Below are 14,309 nucleotides of genomic sequence, written 5' to 3'. Positions count from 1 at the left end.
CTTCAAAGTAAATTCAAACTAATTATCTACTCTTGATATGCCAGTTGACACTTATTATAATTACATTTGAGCTTTTGCTACAGCTACAGTACTATGAACCAAACCCAATCCAAAAAATTGACATTGTATCCTAATTATTGTGCTTTTTGATGAATGATGTGCACTGGCGCTTATTCCCTTTATTGTTTTCAATTTTTATTGGTCAAATTTGAACGCACACGAAAAAAACAATCCAGACGAAGGCAGTTGACCGTCGAAAGATATATCCTTGTGACGATAAGGGAAAGCCAGGAGGACGAGTAGATTGCCGATAGCTGTTACCCACATCAGAGATGAGAGCGGCTAGGTAGCTAGCTAACCTAGCATGGTTTGATGGAGGCTGACCGGGGGTCGGAAAACCACGATGGAGCGGCAGCGACAGGCAGCGGCGTAGTTTCACCTGGGAACTGAGTTGCGCTTAAACCTCCCCAGCTTGTACACAGTAACTGAGCACGGAGAGGAACATCACGATATGCAGTGAGTACCGATTTCCAACCGGCGGTGCTAACGGAACTGGATCAATCCCGCTAAAAGTTTGGAGCCGCCAGGCCCGCTGCCACTAGCGCTAGCTTAGCCGGTTAGCTCAGCTCAGGCATCATCCTCTAATGTGGAAACCTGCCGGCTTTTACACTGGATTAACGCGTTACTAGTGCGTTATTCTGTCTTCCACATTCGTTTCATGCTAACACATGTATTTAGATTGTCATCATAGGTGTATTCAACGTTTAATGCCTTTAGTAAACACATTAGCTCGCTCCTATCTTTGCTAGCTAATTAGTTAGCTTCTCGGAAGATGCTCAGGAGGGTTAATATTGTCATGGAGATGATGAATTGTATTTAAAGCACAATCATAAACATGCACCTTCTTTAGCAGTCCTTTGTCGACATGAAGCCAGCCTGTTCAAACAGTTTGGTGTAATTGGTGACATTTAGTTTGATAGACTGAGAGTGGGAGTGATGTGCAGGTGTCCTCCCCCAGGTGTGTGACACGCAGGGGTGGAAGAAGTGCCCAGATCATTTACTTCAGTAAAAGTAGTAACGTTAATATCACACTGTAGAAATATTCTGTTACAAGTCAAAGTCCTGCTTTCAAAATGTTCCTTGCTTAAAAGTACACAAGTTTTATCAAAATATACAGAAGAGTGCCAAAAGTAAAAGTACTCATTATGCAGAAAACATATATTAATATTTGATTATAATCATTGATAGCTTAATGTAGTTAAAAACTTTGATTTATTGATTGAAATAAAGTAGGTCAAAACTGTACTCAAGTACAGTACTTTATTAAATATTCTTGGTTACTTCCAACGCCCGGTTTGTAATTTGAAATGTTTCAGGTCATGAAGCGGGTTCGCACTGAGCAGATCCAGTACGCTGTGGCTCAGTACCTGAAGCGGAGGCAGTATGTGGACACGGACAGCTCCCTGAAAGGAGCCAAGCTCTTCCAGTCAGCAGAAGAGATGGCTGCCAGCCTCACGGGTGAGCACACTGAGATGAGGATGGTGATGACATGTTGTGCTTCACTTGTCTTCATGTTGTTTTGCAATCATTTAGAATAGAAAAGTTTACAATAGAAAAACATAAGAAATACGTAAAAATATGTGTTTATAGTGGAAGAGCTGCACAGTTTTGTGTCGCTCTGTGCAAAATGACCAGGAGATGTGTAAAAGCTCACAGTATGAAGTATTATTAATAAATATTAGGGATGCTAATGATTAATCACTTTCATCCAATTAATAATTTACCTGATAAGAAATATATTAACCGATAAAGCAGAAGAGGAGGGACGTGTGGTGTAACTCAGCAAAGTTTAGTGTAGATTTGCTGAAGGCAGTTACGCCACCAGGTGGAGCCTCTTCCTTTAGTATGAGACTGAGCTACAGGTGTAAGGACAGTGAGACAGGTGTGCACAGGCACTCAGTCCTGAGAAAAGGTTTCATCGCTTATACAATATCTCAGGTTACCTTTCATGCAACCAGCTACCTTTTTAAAATGCTGCTTACATTTGAAAACCTTTCATGATACGCACACTAATGATGGTACTTTGTCCTCGCCCTGCTTCTCTGAGCAGTGCAGACAGAGTCGGGATGTGCCAACATCGTGTCTGCTGCACCCTGCCAGTCCGACCCTCAGCAGTACGAGGCTCAGTACTCGCGGCTGCGCTGCTTTCTCTCAGGTATCACTTTCACATTCCTGCTGCACATTCTGCTCCAAGCTGTTTTAGAAAATGTCTTTTTTAAATGCTCTATGACCTGATAATATGAGAACTCCTTTTATTTCCAATAAATCAGAAACAGAAATATCCTGGGCAAAGGAGGTGAGCAGTATCCTCTACCCGCTCTTCGTCTACCTCCACCTGGACTTGGTGCACTGCGGCCTGAAGGGGGCGGTAGATGGTTTTTACAGTCGTTTCCACAGCGCCTTTCTTCAGGACAGCGAGCAGCGTGCCACCATAGAGCAGCTCCGCCATGTTCTCACCGCTCAGGACGTTGCAGCCAACCCCAAGCTGAGTGCTTTCCTGGAGCACAAGTACTTGGTGCACCTGACGGAGCCGGCCTACAGCTACCTGCTGCGCTACCTGCAGAGTGAGGACAACAGCGCCGTCTGCAGGGCGCTTAGCACACACCTGCAGGTGGAGGTCACCGCGTCGAGGCGCACAGACTACCAGCTCTATGGAGCTGCAGGTGGGGCGACCGACGCCCCAAACTCCACCTCCTCCTGGGCGGGGGTGGATGGGGCGGAGGGCGTAGAGGGGGTGGAGGTCCCTGCAGGGATCCCACAGAGTGAGGCAGCCCTTGAGGCTCTGCAGGACTGCATCAAGAAGGTCCGTGAGGGCCCCCCCCACGCTCACCACCGTGTGTTTTTACGCCTTCCATCACACGGAGCAGATGTTGAACACCGCAGAGGTGTCGGCCGACAGCCGGCTGCTGGCCGCCGGCTTTGACAGCTCCACCGTGAAACTGTGGAGCCTCCGAGCCAGAAAGCTGAAGGCCAAAGCGCATCAGGCGGACGTGTCGCTCATCCACCTGGCCTGTGACGTGCTGGAAGAGGAAGTGAGTCTGACGGTTGTTTCAAACGGCTTCAATGTGTTTAATCACGAAGACACAAACAGTAACAGCGAGTTTACTGCGTGACACGCAGAGCTTATACTTCTTTATCCGTCTCTGTCTTCACTTAGTAAATAATTATTTATACATTTTTAGAAAAGGTCGACAGATGTTTGTCTGAATAATATTTTAATATTCAAAGATTAATAATGTATCTATGTTTATATATTAGTGTTTTAATTACTTACAGACAAAGTGAAATCATGACATCGCTCATTTAGACGGTTTGTTTGATGAAACGAGACGTTTGAAGAAGGGAAATCATCATCGACATTGTTCTTAATGTTTTCTGACATTTTATAGACAAAACAATTTAATAAAATAAATAATAAATATAATTGTAAGCCCAACTAACTAACTTCAAACTGTTTTTGATTTAATTATTTCTTCCCCAGAATTTGAACTCAAACCTTTGAAAAGACAAAGAACAGTTTTGGCTGCAGACCGGTAATGTCAGATGTCACGTTTGTTTCTTCCTCAGGTGGAGGAAGAGGACGGCTCCGGCAGCGAGGTGAAGACGCTGCGAGGTCACAGCGGCCCCGTGTTCCGCACCGCCTTCCTGACGGACAGCTCCGGCCTGCTCTCCTGCTCTGAGGACACAACCATCCGCTACTGGGACCTGGGCAGCTTCACCAACACGGCGCTGTACCGGGGCCACGCCTACCCGGTGTGGGACGTGGACGTCAGCCCCTGCAGCCTTTACTTCGCCAGCGGCTCCCACGACCGCACGGCCCGACTCTGGACGTTCTCCCGCACCTACCCGCTGCGGCTTTACGCCGGGCATCTCGCCGACGTCGACTGTGTCAAATTCCACCCCAACTCTAACTACCTGGCCACCGGCTCCACAGACAAGACTGTGCGGCTGTGGAGCACCCAGCAGGGGGCGTCTGTTCGCCTCTTCACTGGCCACCGTGGCTCGGTGCTGTCGCTCGCTTTCTCCCCTAACGGGAAGTACTTGGCGTCCGCCGGCGAGGACCAGAGGGTGAAGCTTTGGGACTTAGCATCAGGGACGTTGTTCAAAGACCTGCGGGGACACACGGACAGCGTCACCAGCCTGTCTTTCAGCCTGGACAGCAGCCTGGTGGCGTCGTCGTCTATAGACAACTCAGTCCGGGTGTGGGACATCAGGAACTCCCACGCCGGCACGCCAGCTGACGGCTCGTCTGGCGAACTGGTGGGACTGTACACTGGAAACACCAGCAGCGTGCTGAACGTGCAGTTCATGGCCTGCAACCTGCTGCTGGTGACGGGAACGGCACCAGAGAAAGCGGAACAGTAGCCACGGCCGTCTGGTTGTTGTGTTGGTGTTGGTGAGACGAGCTGGAACATCTGCAGATGTTTGTTTGAAGATGTTCTCACCAGTTCCCATCGCTGAGCCAACACCTGCACAGGAGTCAGATTTGAGTTTTCCTCATTAGTTCTTGCCTCGGCATAGAAAAGTCTCTTTCTCTTCCAAAGCTGGCTCAGATGTTCCTTTTCTAGATAAATTATAACTCGTCCTCGTGGTATTCTCTTCTTACCAAAGCGTCTCCTCTAGATGTCAGTATTAAAGAGTCCCTCAGTGTAACGTTCTGGTGCCTTGGTGGTCGAAAAACAGTTTACTCTGCTGTCATGCACAAGTTCTACGACCTATACAAGCAGCATATCAAATGTGACTGTTGGAAAATATTCTTCCTGATGAAAATATTCTGAACTGAGAAAAAACCAAAAGAGAAGTGACAAGGGTTTGTTGCACCGATGAGTATTATGGGATACATCTTTGCTGGTTATACTGAGCTGCACCTGCTTTACCACAACTCGCGTGTAAATGTGTCTGACGTTCAGAGAAACACATTAGTTGAGTTGTTTCACCCAAAGTCATTTTAATCTCTGTCACGAGCTCAAGGAAGTGTTTAGCTTAGCTTAGCACAAAGACTGGAAGCGGGGGGAAACTGCTAGCACAGCGTTGGGTTAGAAATACACCTTCCAGAAGTGGTTCAGGCTGAGCTGATGAGTTTCAGATCAAAACAAATCTTTATTTCGATGCATCTGAGGAACATGAACACGCTTTACTACAAATATGATTTGTTTTTACGTTTAACAAACAAAGCTAAACGTCGTCCGAACACCAGCTGACGTACAGGAACAGTTCCTCTGAAGTAAACCACACGTGACGCGTGACGCTGGCTTTGGGCTCCACAACTTCTGATACTTGGGGCTACAGACCCCAAAAGAAATGGAGCGCCAAGTTTTGGGAAATGTTTGTTAAAGGCGCCTTTTTATCATCAACAACATCGTTTTCTGTTCCATATTTATCTCTTCAGGTATTAGAAAAGTTACAAATGTGACTGAAAGAAGTTTTCTTACTTTCAGAATGATCTGACTCTGGGTGAAACAGCAAACGCTGAGTACTACGTAAATGTGGGACTGTTCCTTTAAAGATCTGTTTATGTTTGACCTTCTCATCGCACCGTTCACCTGCTGCCCCTTCAGTGACACCGCAGCCGTTGGTTAATCCATTGCATACAAAGCGACTTTGATCCGAATACTCGTGACCTGCAACTCCATCACTTCCTGTTGTCGAACAAGATTCACATCTACAGGAAGAAAACGTTGAGAAATGAAGAAGATATGTTCTATTGATGCTCGTAGAGTTTAGAGACTTCAGAGGTCAAATACAAACGAGACCAGAAAGACTTTAAATATCACCGGGACAGGAAGTGGTCGTTTCTTCTCCTTTGTTTTGTCGAGTCGACCGACTGTAGGGTTTCAGTAACAAACGTGTAAATATCCGTGTTGAGGAAATTTCTAAGAATCAAAGGCTGTATTTTTTCGCACTATTCTGCGCGGCACAAACTGCAATGTTTAAAAAAGTGTAAATATTCTGTATTTTTGTAATATTTTGGCTACAAAGAGGTCGCCATCCAGCTGAGCTGAACGAGGGCTAAACGATATCGATTCTCATATCACACATTCAAAAGTGTGATTGTATTTTCTTTTTATATATATATATTAATATATATATAGATATATATATATATATATATATATATATATATATATAGATATATATAGATATATATATATATATATATATATATATATTAATATATATATATATATTAATATATAGATATATATATTAATATATATATTAATATATATATATTAATTATATATATATTAATATCTATATATTATATTATATTATATATAATATTATATATATATATATAATATTATATATATATATATATAATATATATAATATTATATATATATATTAATATATATATATTAATATATATATATATTAATATTAGTTGTTTTGAATATTTAATTCATAAATTCAGCCTGGAAGTTGTCCTTTATGTTTGTCCTTAAACCTTTGTTCCCTCCTGTAGCCCAAAAACAAGGAATAAAGAACAGAATTTATTTGAACTAACGCTTCTGTCACTTCCTTTTCTTTATTATCTCCACCTGGAGTTTGTTTGTCTGCAGGTTTATGGAAAAACTATGAACCAGATTTTCTGGCTGTTGATACAGATCAGAAGAAACACTAACAAACTATCCTGCGCTTGTTTTGCATTTTACAGCTGATCCAAGAGGCTTTTTAAACACTTTATTTATCTGGAGGAGGAGGAGAATCTTCTCAACACATAAAGGAACACTTCATCACACAGTGTATCACAAACACTCCACACATCTGGAGGTACAGGCTTCACACTGGACAGGAAGGAACTGAAGCTGTCAGACTAATGTCGTGGAGATTAAAGTACAATGTTTCCTCTGAATTGTAGGAGTATGAAGAAGCTTAAAATGGAAATACTGTACGTAAAGTACAAGTACCTTGAATTTGTAGTTAAGTACAGTACCTTCTCCACTGTCTTATGTATTTATTTGTTACATTTTGTTTTGCAAAGTTAGGAAAGCAAGCTCAAGTGTGATGTTGCCGAACACATAAAGGTTTGATCCCAGTCACCTCCACACAGTGAGGCTGATGCAGCTGATCATTTAAACATCCAGAGCCCAGCAGTTTATAAACCCTCACAAATCTCACTACACAACATGTTAAGTTGTCGATGCATTCATCTTAAGTTATGTGAAGAATCCAGAGACTGCAGCAGGAATGTTGTCGTAGAGCAGCCAGAAGCCTCAGACTGTGGGAGGCAGCAGGGTGCAGCAGAGGCGAGGGTGGCACTCCCCGACTGTCTGCTCAGAGACCGAGAGGGAGGGAAAGACTTAATGTGCACAAAACCCCTATCACCTGTCGTATGTCTCTTTGTGGTCGTTTTGTCTCTTTGTGGTTGTTTTGCGTCTTTTTGTGGTTGTTTTGCGTCTCTTTGTGGTCGTTGTGTCTCTTTGTGGTTGTTTTGTGTCTCTTTGTGGTTGTTTTGCGTCTCCTTGTGGTTGTTTTGCGTCTCCTTGTGGTTGTTTTGCGTCTCCTTGTGGTTGTTTTGTCTCTTTGGGGTCGTTATGCGTCTCTCTGAAGTTGCTTAGTGCCACCTTATAGTTGTTTTACTTGTTTTAGTCGCTTTGCTTCTTCTCTGTGATGAGAGGTCTACAGTAGAGTCACAAGGAAACTCATTTATGGTCCGTTCATCAATTCCCTATAAGCTGCTCATCCTTTTGAGGGTCGCTGCTGGGCTGCAGCAGATCCCAGCTGAGATTTAGGCGAGAGGCGGAGGACACCCTGACAAACAGACTGTTGTGGGCAATGTTGAGTCTCTAATCCTGCACTGCATGTCTTTGGACTGTGGAAGCATACAACATGCTTTCAATGAGGCAACAGCATTTACCCAGTTATGGTAAAGATATGCTACAACATCACTTCTGTGGTCCTTAAATGCACCATGGTGTCTGAGTCAGAGATGCTGATTTGAAGTGCAACACTTCTAACTATTTAATGTATGTGTTGCCAAATCATCAGGAATAAATGATTACAGTTCCCTGCAAGCCGAGCCCAGAGAGGGAGGGAGAGGGAGGGAGTGGGCGAGGTTCACCGCCACAGGAGGACAAACCGGTTTCTGTCTGGAGGGTGTATACCTGACAGCCCTACCGACCTGACAGGTTCATCCGTGTATCAAACACACACGCAGCAGGAGTCTCGCTCCATCACACACACCACCTCACGTCTCCTTCTTCCACTCACTGAGCTTCTTCTTCCAGAAGAAGATGCCTCTCCAGTCCACTCAGTCGGGCAGGGGCTTCGGCTCCAACAAGGCCGTGGGCACGCAGTCGGATGGGAAGTCGTTTGAGGATCTGAGGCACGAATGTCTGAAGAATGGCGTCCTGTTTGAGGATCAAGACTTCCCCGCTGTCGACTCCTCGCTCTACTTCAGCCAGAGTGTGCCTGTCAATATTGAATGGAAGAGGCCCAAGGTATGTACCCACACTTCAGGTTCGAGGGTGATGCTGTGGTCGAGCAGAAACCAGACAACTGAGGAAGTCGTGTCGGGAAAGTGACCAAATCTTAAATCCAGTTTTTGAAATGTTGGATGAATGAACTGTTGTGGTTTCTATGATGCGTCAACACTTGCTTTCACATTATAGTTGTTTTAAGTTATAAAACTATTTACTATTCTAATAGTAATACATTTACTGAAACATCTTATCAAGTCGTAAATGTAAAACTCTGGTTCAGTACAACCTGAATGAGCGTTGGCACCAGAGAATCTACTGAATAAATAAAGTGAACGTTTATTTCAAGTTTAATACAAAAAGGAAATTAAGTATTTATCCAGTCGAAGCTGCAAAACCAGTTCTGCAAGAGAACCGTGTAAACAGAGTGAAGTGCAGGTTTCCTCACTGTGAGCGTCGCACACTTTATCCCCACACGCCTCAACGTTATCTGCAGTGAAGAGAAACACACGTTCAGCTCATTCGGTTGAGATGAGCTCTTACAGCATTGTTTCACTGCGAACACGCCGACCTGAGTAAACTGTTAAACTCACCGCTCACGTTCGTTACAACATTTCTCTCTTGGGCGTTTCTTCTGAGTAAATGCTGGTTGTGTGTGTTTCTGTGTGTTTCAGTGATTTCACGCTGATTAATATGCCTGGAATGTGGTCACACCTTTTAAAGGCACCTGTGTCACCTGTCAACTGTCATCCATGTTGTTTCTTAAATGATCCGACCTGTTCTGTTTCCTGTTCCTCCACAGGAGATCTGCGACAACCCAAAGTTCATTGTCGGCGATGCAAACCGGACAGACATTTGCCAGGGACAGCTGGGTTGGTGCTCAACTTGTCTGCATGACTCATTTTGTGTATTGCATTTATTTCAAGATTCCAGATTTACAAGGCTTTATTGTTTTATGTACAACAATGCAACAGACAGTGAGACGCAGTCATGAAGTATATATATATAATGTAAGATGAAATACTGTACAGTAGAATTAAATATATGTATACTGTTATATTGAGGTATGAATGAAAACACATGTATGAATGTGTAATACATGAACAGATAACTTACCCATGATGCACCTGTTTTGTCACCACAGGGGACTGCTGGCTCCTCGCAGCCATCGCGTCCTTGACCCTCAAAAAAGACACCATGGCCCGAGTCATCCCCCACGACCAGGACTTCGACCGCAGATACGCCGGCATCTTTCACTTCCAGGTACGCTGTCGTCTCATTGGCTGCAGACCGATGAGGCGGAGACGGATTCATTGGCTGAAACGTGTCCCTCTGACTGACCCGTGTGCCGACGTTTCACACTTTACCTTGTAAAAGACACAAATAACCGACTCAGATTAATGCAGAATAAATGTGACTCACTATGAGGAAGCAGCTGAAGCGTACAGTTTACGTTTAATGATTTAAAACTACTTTCATTTAGTAAATTAACCAATAATAAATCTATACATCTCTCAGCTCAGCTGTCCTTTCCATGGTGGCGAGAGGCACAAATATATATATATATATATATATATATATATATATAAAAGGTTTCAATGTATTACCACAACCTTCACTTCCCTTTGATATCTATTAGACTCTGTTGTATGTTTGCTTGATTGACAGGTGGTCTGAACGTCTCAGATAAGTGTTTTTGTGATTGTCTGTTGCTCCCTCAGTTCTGGCATCACAACAAATGGCTGGACGTGGTGGTGGACGACAGGCTGCCGACCGTCAGAGACAAACTCATCATGCTTCACTCCGCCTCCAACAACGAGTTCTGGAGCGCCCTGCTGGAGAAAGCCTACGCCAAGTAAAAACTTAGTTTGTGACACATGACCACGATCCTATCACACTGCACTTCTACACTTCATCATGTGACTGTCAGCTGCTCTGTACATTACACCCACAATAATCAAGTTGTAGACGGAAGGAAATGAGTTCTTAGCGCTTTATTTATAGTGGAACGGTGAAGGACCATTAAAATGAACAGGGTGCATCCTCTGGGGAGTGAGAACGTTCTGCATTTGAGCTCCTGTTAGACGACGTTTAGTCACTGAGGAGAGGTCGTTGTTAAAGGAGCTCAGTGAAACGAACTGTTAGCGCTGCAGCGGTCAAACACCTGCTGATCTCAGGGTGTTAGTACACAGACACACAATGTTCACACGGGGAATACAAACTACACTTCTGGTTGTTCCAACATCATATCTGGCTCTTCCAGTAATAATTAGAAACGCTTCGTCCTCTCAAATGTGTCTGCTTTACAAAACTGTAATTGTTTTAACTCTTTAAGTCGGGCCATGTGAATCATTGTGGCGCGTTTCTTTCAGACTGCACGGCAGCTACGAGTCGCTGAAGGGCGGCAGCACGATGGAGGCCATGGAGGATTTTACCGGCGGTGTCGGGGAAATCTACGAAACCAAGAAAGCGCCAGACAATCTGTTCTCAATCATGAGGAAGGCGATGGACAGAGGCTCCATGATGGGATGCTCCATTGATGTGAGGACTCTATTTATACCATTTCAGTGTTTATCATGTCGGCCCCGACATGCAACAGACCCCCCATACCTCCTTTACAGAGCAGGAGATGCAGACTGAGACACAATGACTACAAAGAAACGTTGTTCTTTGGTTGTTCATCTCTCTGCGCTCTTTTTGTGTCTCTGTTTGTCGTTTGCATCCTTACAGTCATTTGATCTCATTTTAGTCATTTTGCATCTCATGTAGTCATTTGCATCTCATTGTAATCATTTGATCTCATTGTAGTCCTTTGCATTCATTGTAGTCATTTTGCATCTCATTGTAGTCTTTTGCATCTCATTGTAATCATTTGCATCTCATTGTAGTCCTTTTGCATCTCATTTTAGTCATTTTGCATCTCTTGTATTTTTGTTATTTTTTTGCATCTCATTGTAGTCATTTTGCATCTCATTGTAGTCATTTGCATCTCATTGTAGTCATTTTGCATCTCAGCATTCTATTTTAGTCATTTTCATCTCATTTTAGTCATTTTGCATCTCATTGTAGTTTTTTGCATTCATTGTAGTCATTGCATCTCTGTAGTCATTTTGCATCTCATTGTAGTCATTTTGCATCTCATTTTAGTCATTTTGCATCTATTTTAGTCATTTTGCATCTCATTGTAGTCATTTCGCATCTCATTTTAGAAGTGTTGTGTCTCCTGTAGTTGTTTTACATTCTGTAGTCATTTTGCGTCTCTTTGTTGTTTTGCATCCTTGCAGTATATTTTGCATCTCTTTGTAGAAGCTTTGTCTGTCTCCTTAGTCATTTTGCATCCCTGTAGTCTCTTTATATTAACTACCCCCAGGTCTTTTGTTAAACACACCTCTCTGGCTGTTTCTTTCCCTCCAGATCACCAGCTTGCAGAGTCTGAGGCGAAGACGGCCACCGGCCTGGTGAAGGGACACGCGTACTCCATCACAGCCCTGGAGGAGGTAAAACTGGCTTCATGTATTTCTGACTGGAACAAGAATCAGCGCTGCAGATCTGAAAACATCAACAATAACTCTCATTTCCAGGTGACCGTCAGAGGTCAGAAGGTCCAGCTGATCCGGGTCAGAAAAACCCTGGGGTCAGGTCGAGTGGAACGGCCCCCCGAAAGGATTCGAGCCCAACTGGACCTCCAGTGGAAGACGATGGTGGTACATTTATAGTTTTGTAGAAAACTGTAGTTCCTTTGATATCCAACTGTCTCTCTGGTACAAAATAATCTGATTATTGGTGTTCTGTAAAACTGCATCAGCTTCTTCTAACCTCAAAATCTTCTCTGATATTCTTTCAGCTACAAACAGGAAGGCTGACCGAGCTGTCATCGTTCTCACTGTTTTCCTTACCATTTTCTGCGCTGTCCTTGTTTTTCTGTTTCTGAAGAGTAAGTAAAGAAAAAACAAGCAAACCAGTAACACATAGTATTTGTTTCAATCCACATCAATGCTGAGATGTGAGACATGTATTTGTAATTTCCTGAACCAACTTTCTTTTAACGAGTGTCACAAACTGTTTGTTTTTTTCTCAGAGTATTTGATGGCGAAGCGCAGAGAAAGGAAGGAACAAAAACTAGATCTGGAGGCAAATGGATGTGAAATGAAACAGCTGAACACCTGCAGAGCAGGAGGGGAAGAAGACCTGGAGAGAAATGACAGCTGTTCATCACATCAGCAATCTGACAGCAGACTGCCTCCTACCAAAGATTTTATAGAACAAAACTAAAACTGTAAACCTCCCATTGTGACTGTTAGTCCAAAATCTGATGCATTTCCTTCCTCATAAAATATACAAAGAGTCAGTCAGAAGCACTAAGGAATTATCCTACTTAAACTTATTCTACTGTTTTAAACACTGTGCCTTAATGGGATAGTTTGGATGTTTTGAAGTGAGGTTGTATGAGGCACTTATCCAAAGTCCAAATCAGTTAAAGTGTACGCCATATTTAGAATATTATCACCACTTTACCTCGCTGTCAGATGGGTTCGAGTCCGATCCAGGTCCCTCTGCTGGTGTTGTCCGCTCTCTTCTGCAAAAATAAACAACCTACCCGACTTCTTTAACAAAAACAGTAATTTTTACCTCACAGAACATAGGACCTGCTGGTCTACCGCTGTCTCTATTGGTTAGTTTGTGTTTGTTATTGTGTGACTTTGGTGAATCCATCCATCCATCCATCGTCTACCGCTTATCCGGGGTCGGGTCACGGAGGCAGCAACTCCAGTAAGGAACCCCAAACTTCCCTTCTCCGGGCCACATCCACCAGCTCCGACTGGGGGTTCCCGAGGCGTTCCCAGGCCAGTGAGGAGATATAATCTCTCCACCGAGTCCTGGGTCTTCCCCGGGGTCTCCTCCCAGCTGGACGTGCCTGGAACACCTCCCTAGGGAGGCGGCCAGATGACATCCTTACTAGATGCCCGAACCACCTCAACTGGCTCCTTTCAACGCAAAGTAGCAGCAGCTCTACTCCGAGTCTCTCACAGATAGCTGAACTTCTCACCCGATCTCTAAGGGAGACGCCAGCCACCCGTCTGAGAAACCCATTTCGGCTGCTTGTACCCGCGATCTCGTTCTTTCGGTCATGACCCAGCCTTCATGACCATAGGGGAGGGTAGGAACGAAGATCGACCGGTAGATCGAGAGCTTTACCTTCTGGCTCAGCGGTAAAGTGAATGCAGTACAGCCCCCGCTGCTCCGATTCTCCGGCCAATCTCTCGCTCCATCGTCCCCTCACTCGCAAACTAAATGATGGAGGCAGTGGTCGACCAGCAACTCACGTGTTCTACGAGGTCAAATTAATGTTTTTGTCAATGGAGTCTGGCGGCTTTGAAGAATCAGAATCAGAAATCCTTTTAGTCCCACAACGGGAAAATGTACCTTGTTACAGCAAAAGAACATATGAAGTAAATTGGCCAGTACACAATAGTTCAATAGAATAAAAGTAATATAAGTACAAAGTGGTTGATAAAAAGCTGTAAAAGTGAGTATTGCATGGCAGGGATAATCACACAAGAGTGATGGAATAGTCTGTTCTTGGTGTGGTCGTCTACCAAACCTGTAAAAAGTAACTTGAACCTCCACCTGGTGCAGACTACTGTGAAGCTTTCTGTTGGACTTTCCACATCGAGCAACATGAAAGATCCAGATCGTTTATTCACTCTGTTTATCTCTTTTAATATTTGTGATCAGACCATTGTTGGAAATGTTGCCAATGAAGGAGCAAGACTGCTGTATGATGATGAAGGATATTTATATGATGTTATTTTTTATGTTGCA

At 43.8% G+C, this 14,309-nt stretch overlaps 2 protein-coding genes across 2 annotated transcripts; both read left to right on the top strand.

Annotated features, from left to right (window-relative positions):
• Positions 1-302: 302 nt before the first annotated feature.
• Positions 303-6,065, top strand: LOC115006253 (TAF5-like RNA polymerase II p300/CBP-associated factor-associated factor 65 kDa subunit 5L). The gene is given in 6 exon segments (XM_029428382.1): positions 303-516; positions 1,377-1,518; positions 2,111-2,215; positions 2,331-2,875; positions 2,877-3,092; positions 3,628-6,065. Coding segments are annotated over 5 exon segments (1,803 nt in total). The 5' UTR covers positions 303-516; positions 1,377-1,379; the 3' UTR covers positions 4,426-6,065.
• A 2,235-nt stretch (positions 6,066-8,300) lies between these two features.
• LOC115006204 (calpain-9-like) lies at positions 8,301-12,349 on the top strand. The gene is given in 9 exon segments (XM_029428318.1): positions 8,301-8,507; positions 9,289-9,358; positions 9,631-9,749; positions 10,208-10,341; positions 10,859-11,027; positions 11,909-11,983; positions 12,068-12,109; positions 12,111-12,190; positions 12,331-12,349. Coding segments are annotated over 9 exon segments (915 nt in total).
• The last annotated feature ends 1,960 nt before the right edge of the window (positions 12,350-14,309 follow it).

This window comes from Cottoperca gobio, unplaced genomic scaffold, assembly GCF_900634415.1.
Source record: "Cottoperca gobio unplaced genomic scaffold, fCotGob3.1 fCotGob3_70arrow_ctg1, whole genome shotgun sequence".
In the NCBI taxonomy this organism is placed as follows: domain Eukaryota; kingdom Metazoa; phylum Chordata; class Actinopteri; order Perciformes; family Bovichtidae; genus Cottoperca; species Cottoperca gobio.
The sequence above is the reverse complement of the archived record's forward strand: the minus strand, read 5'-3'. Positions and strand labels throughout refer to the sequence as shown.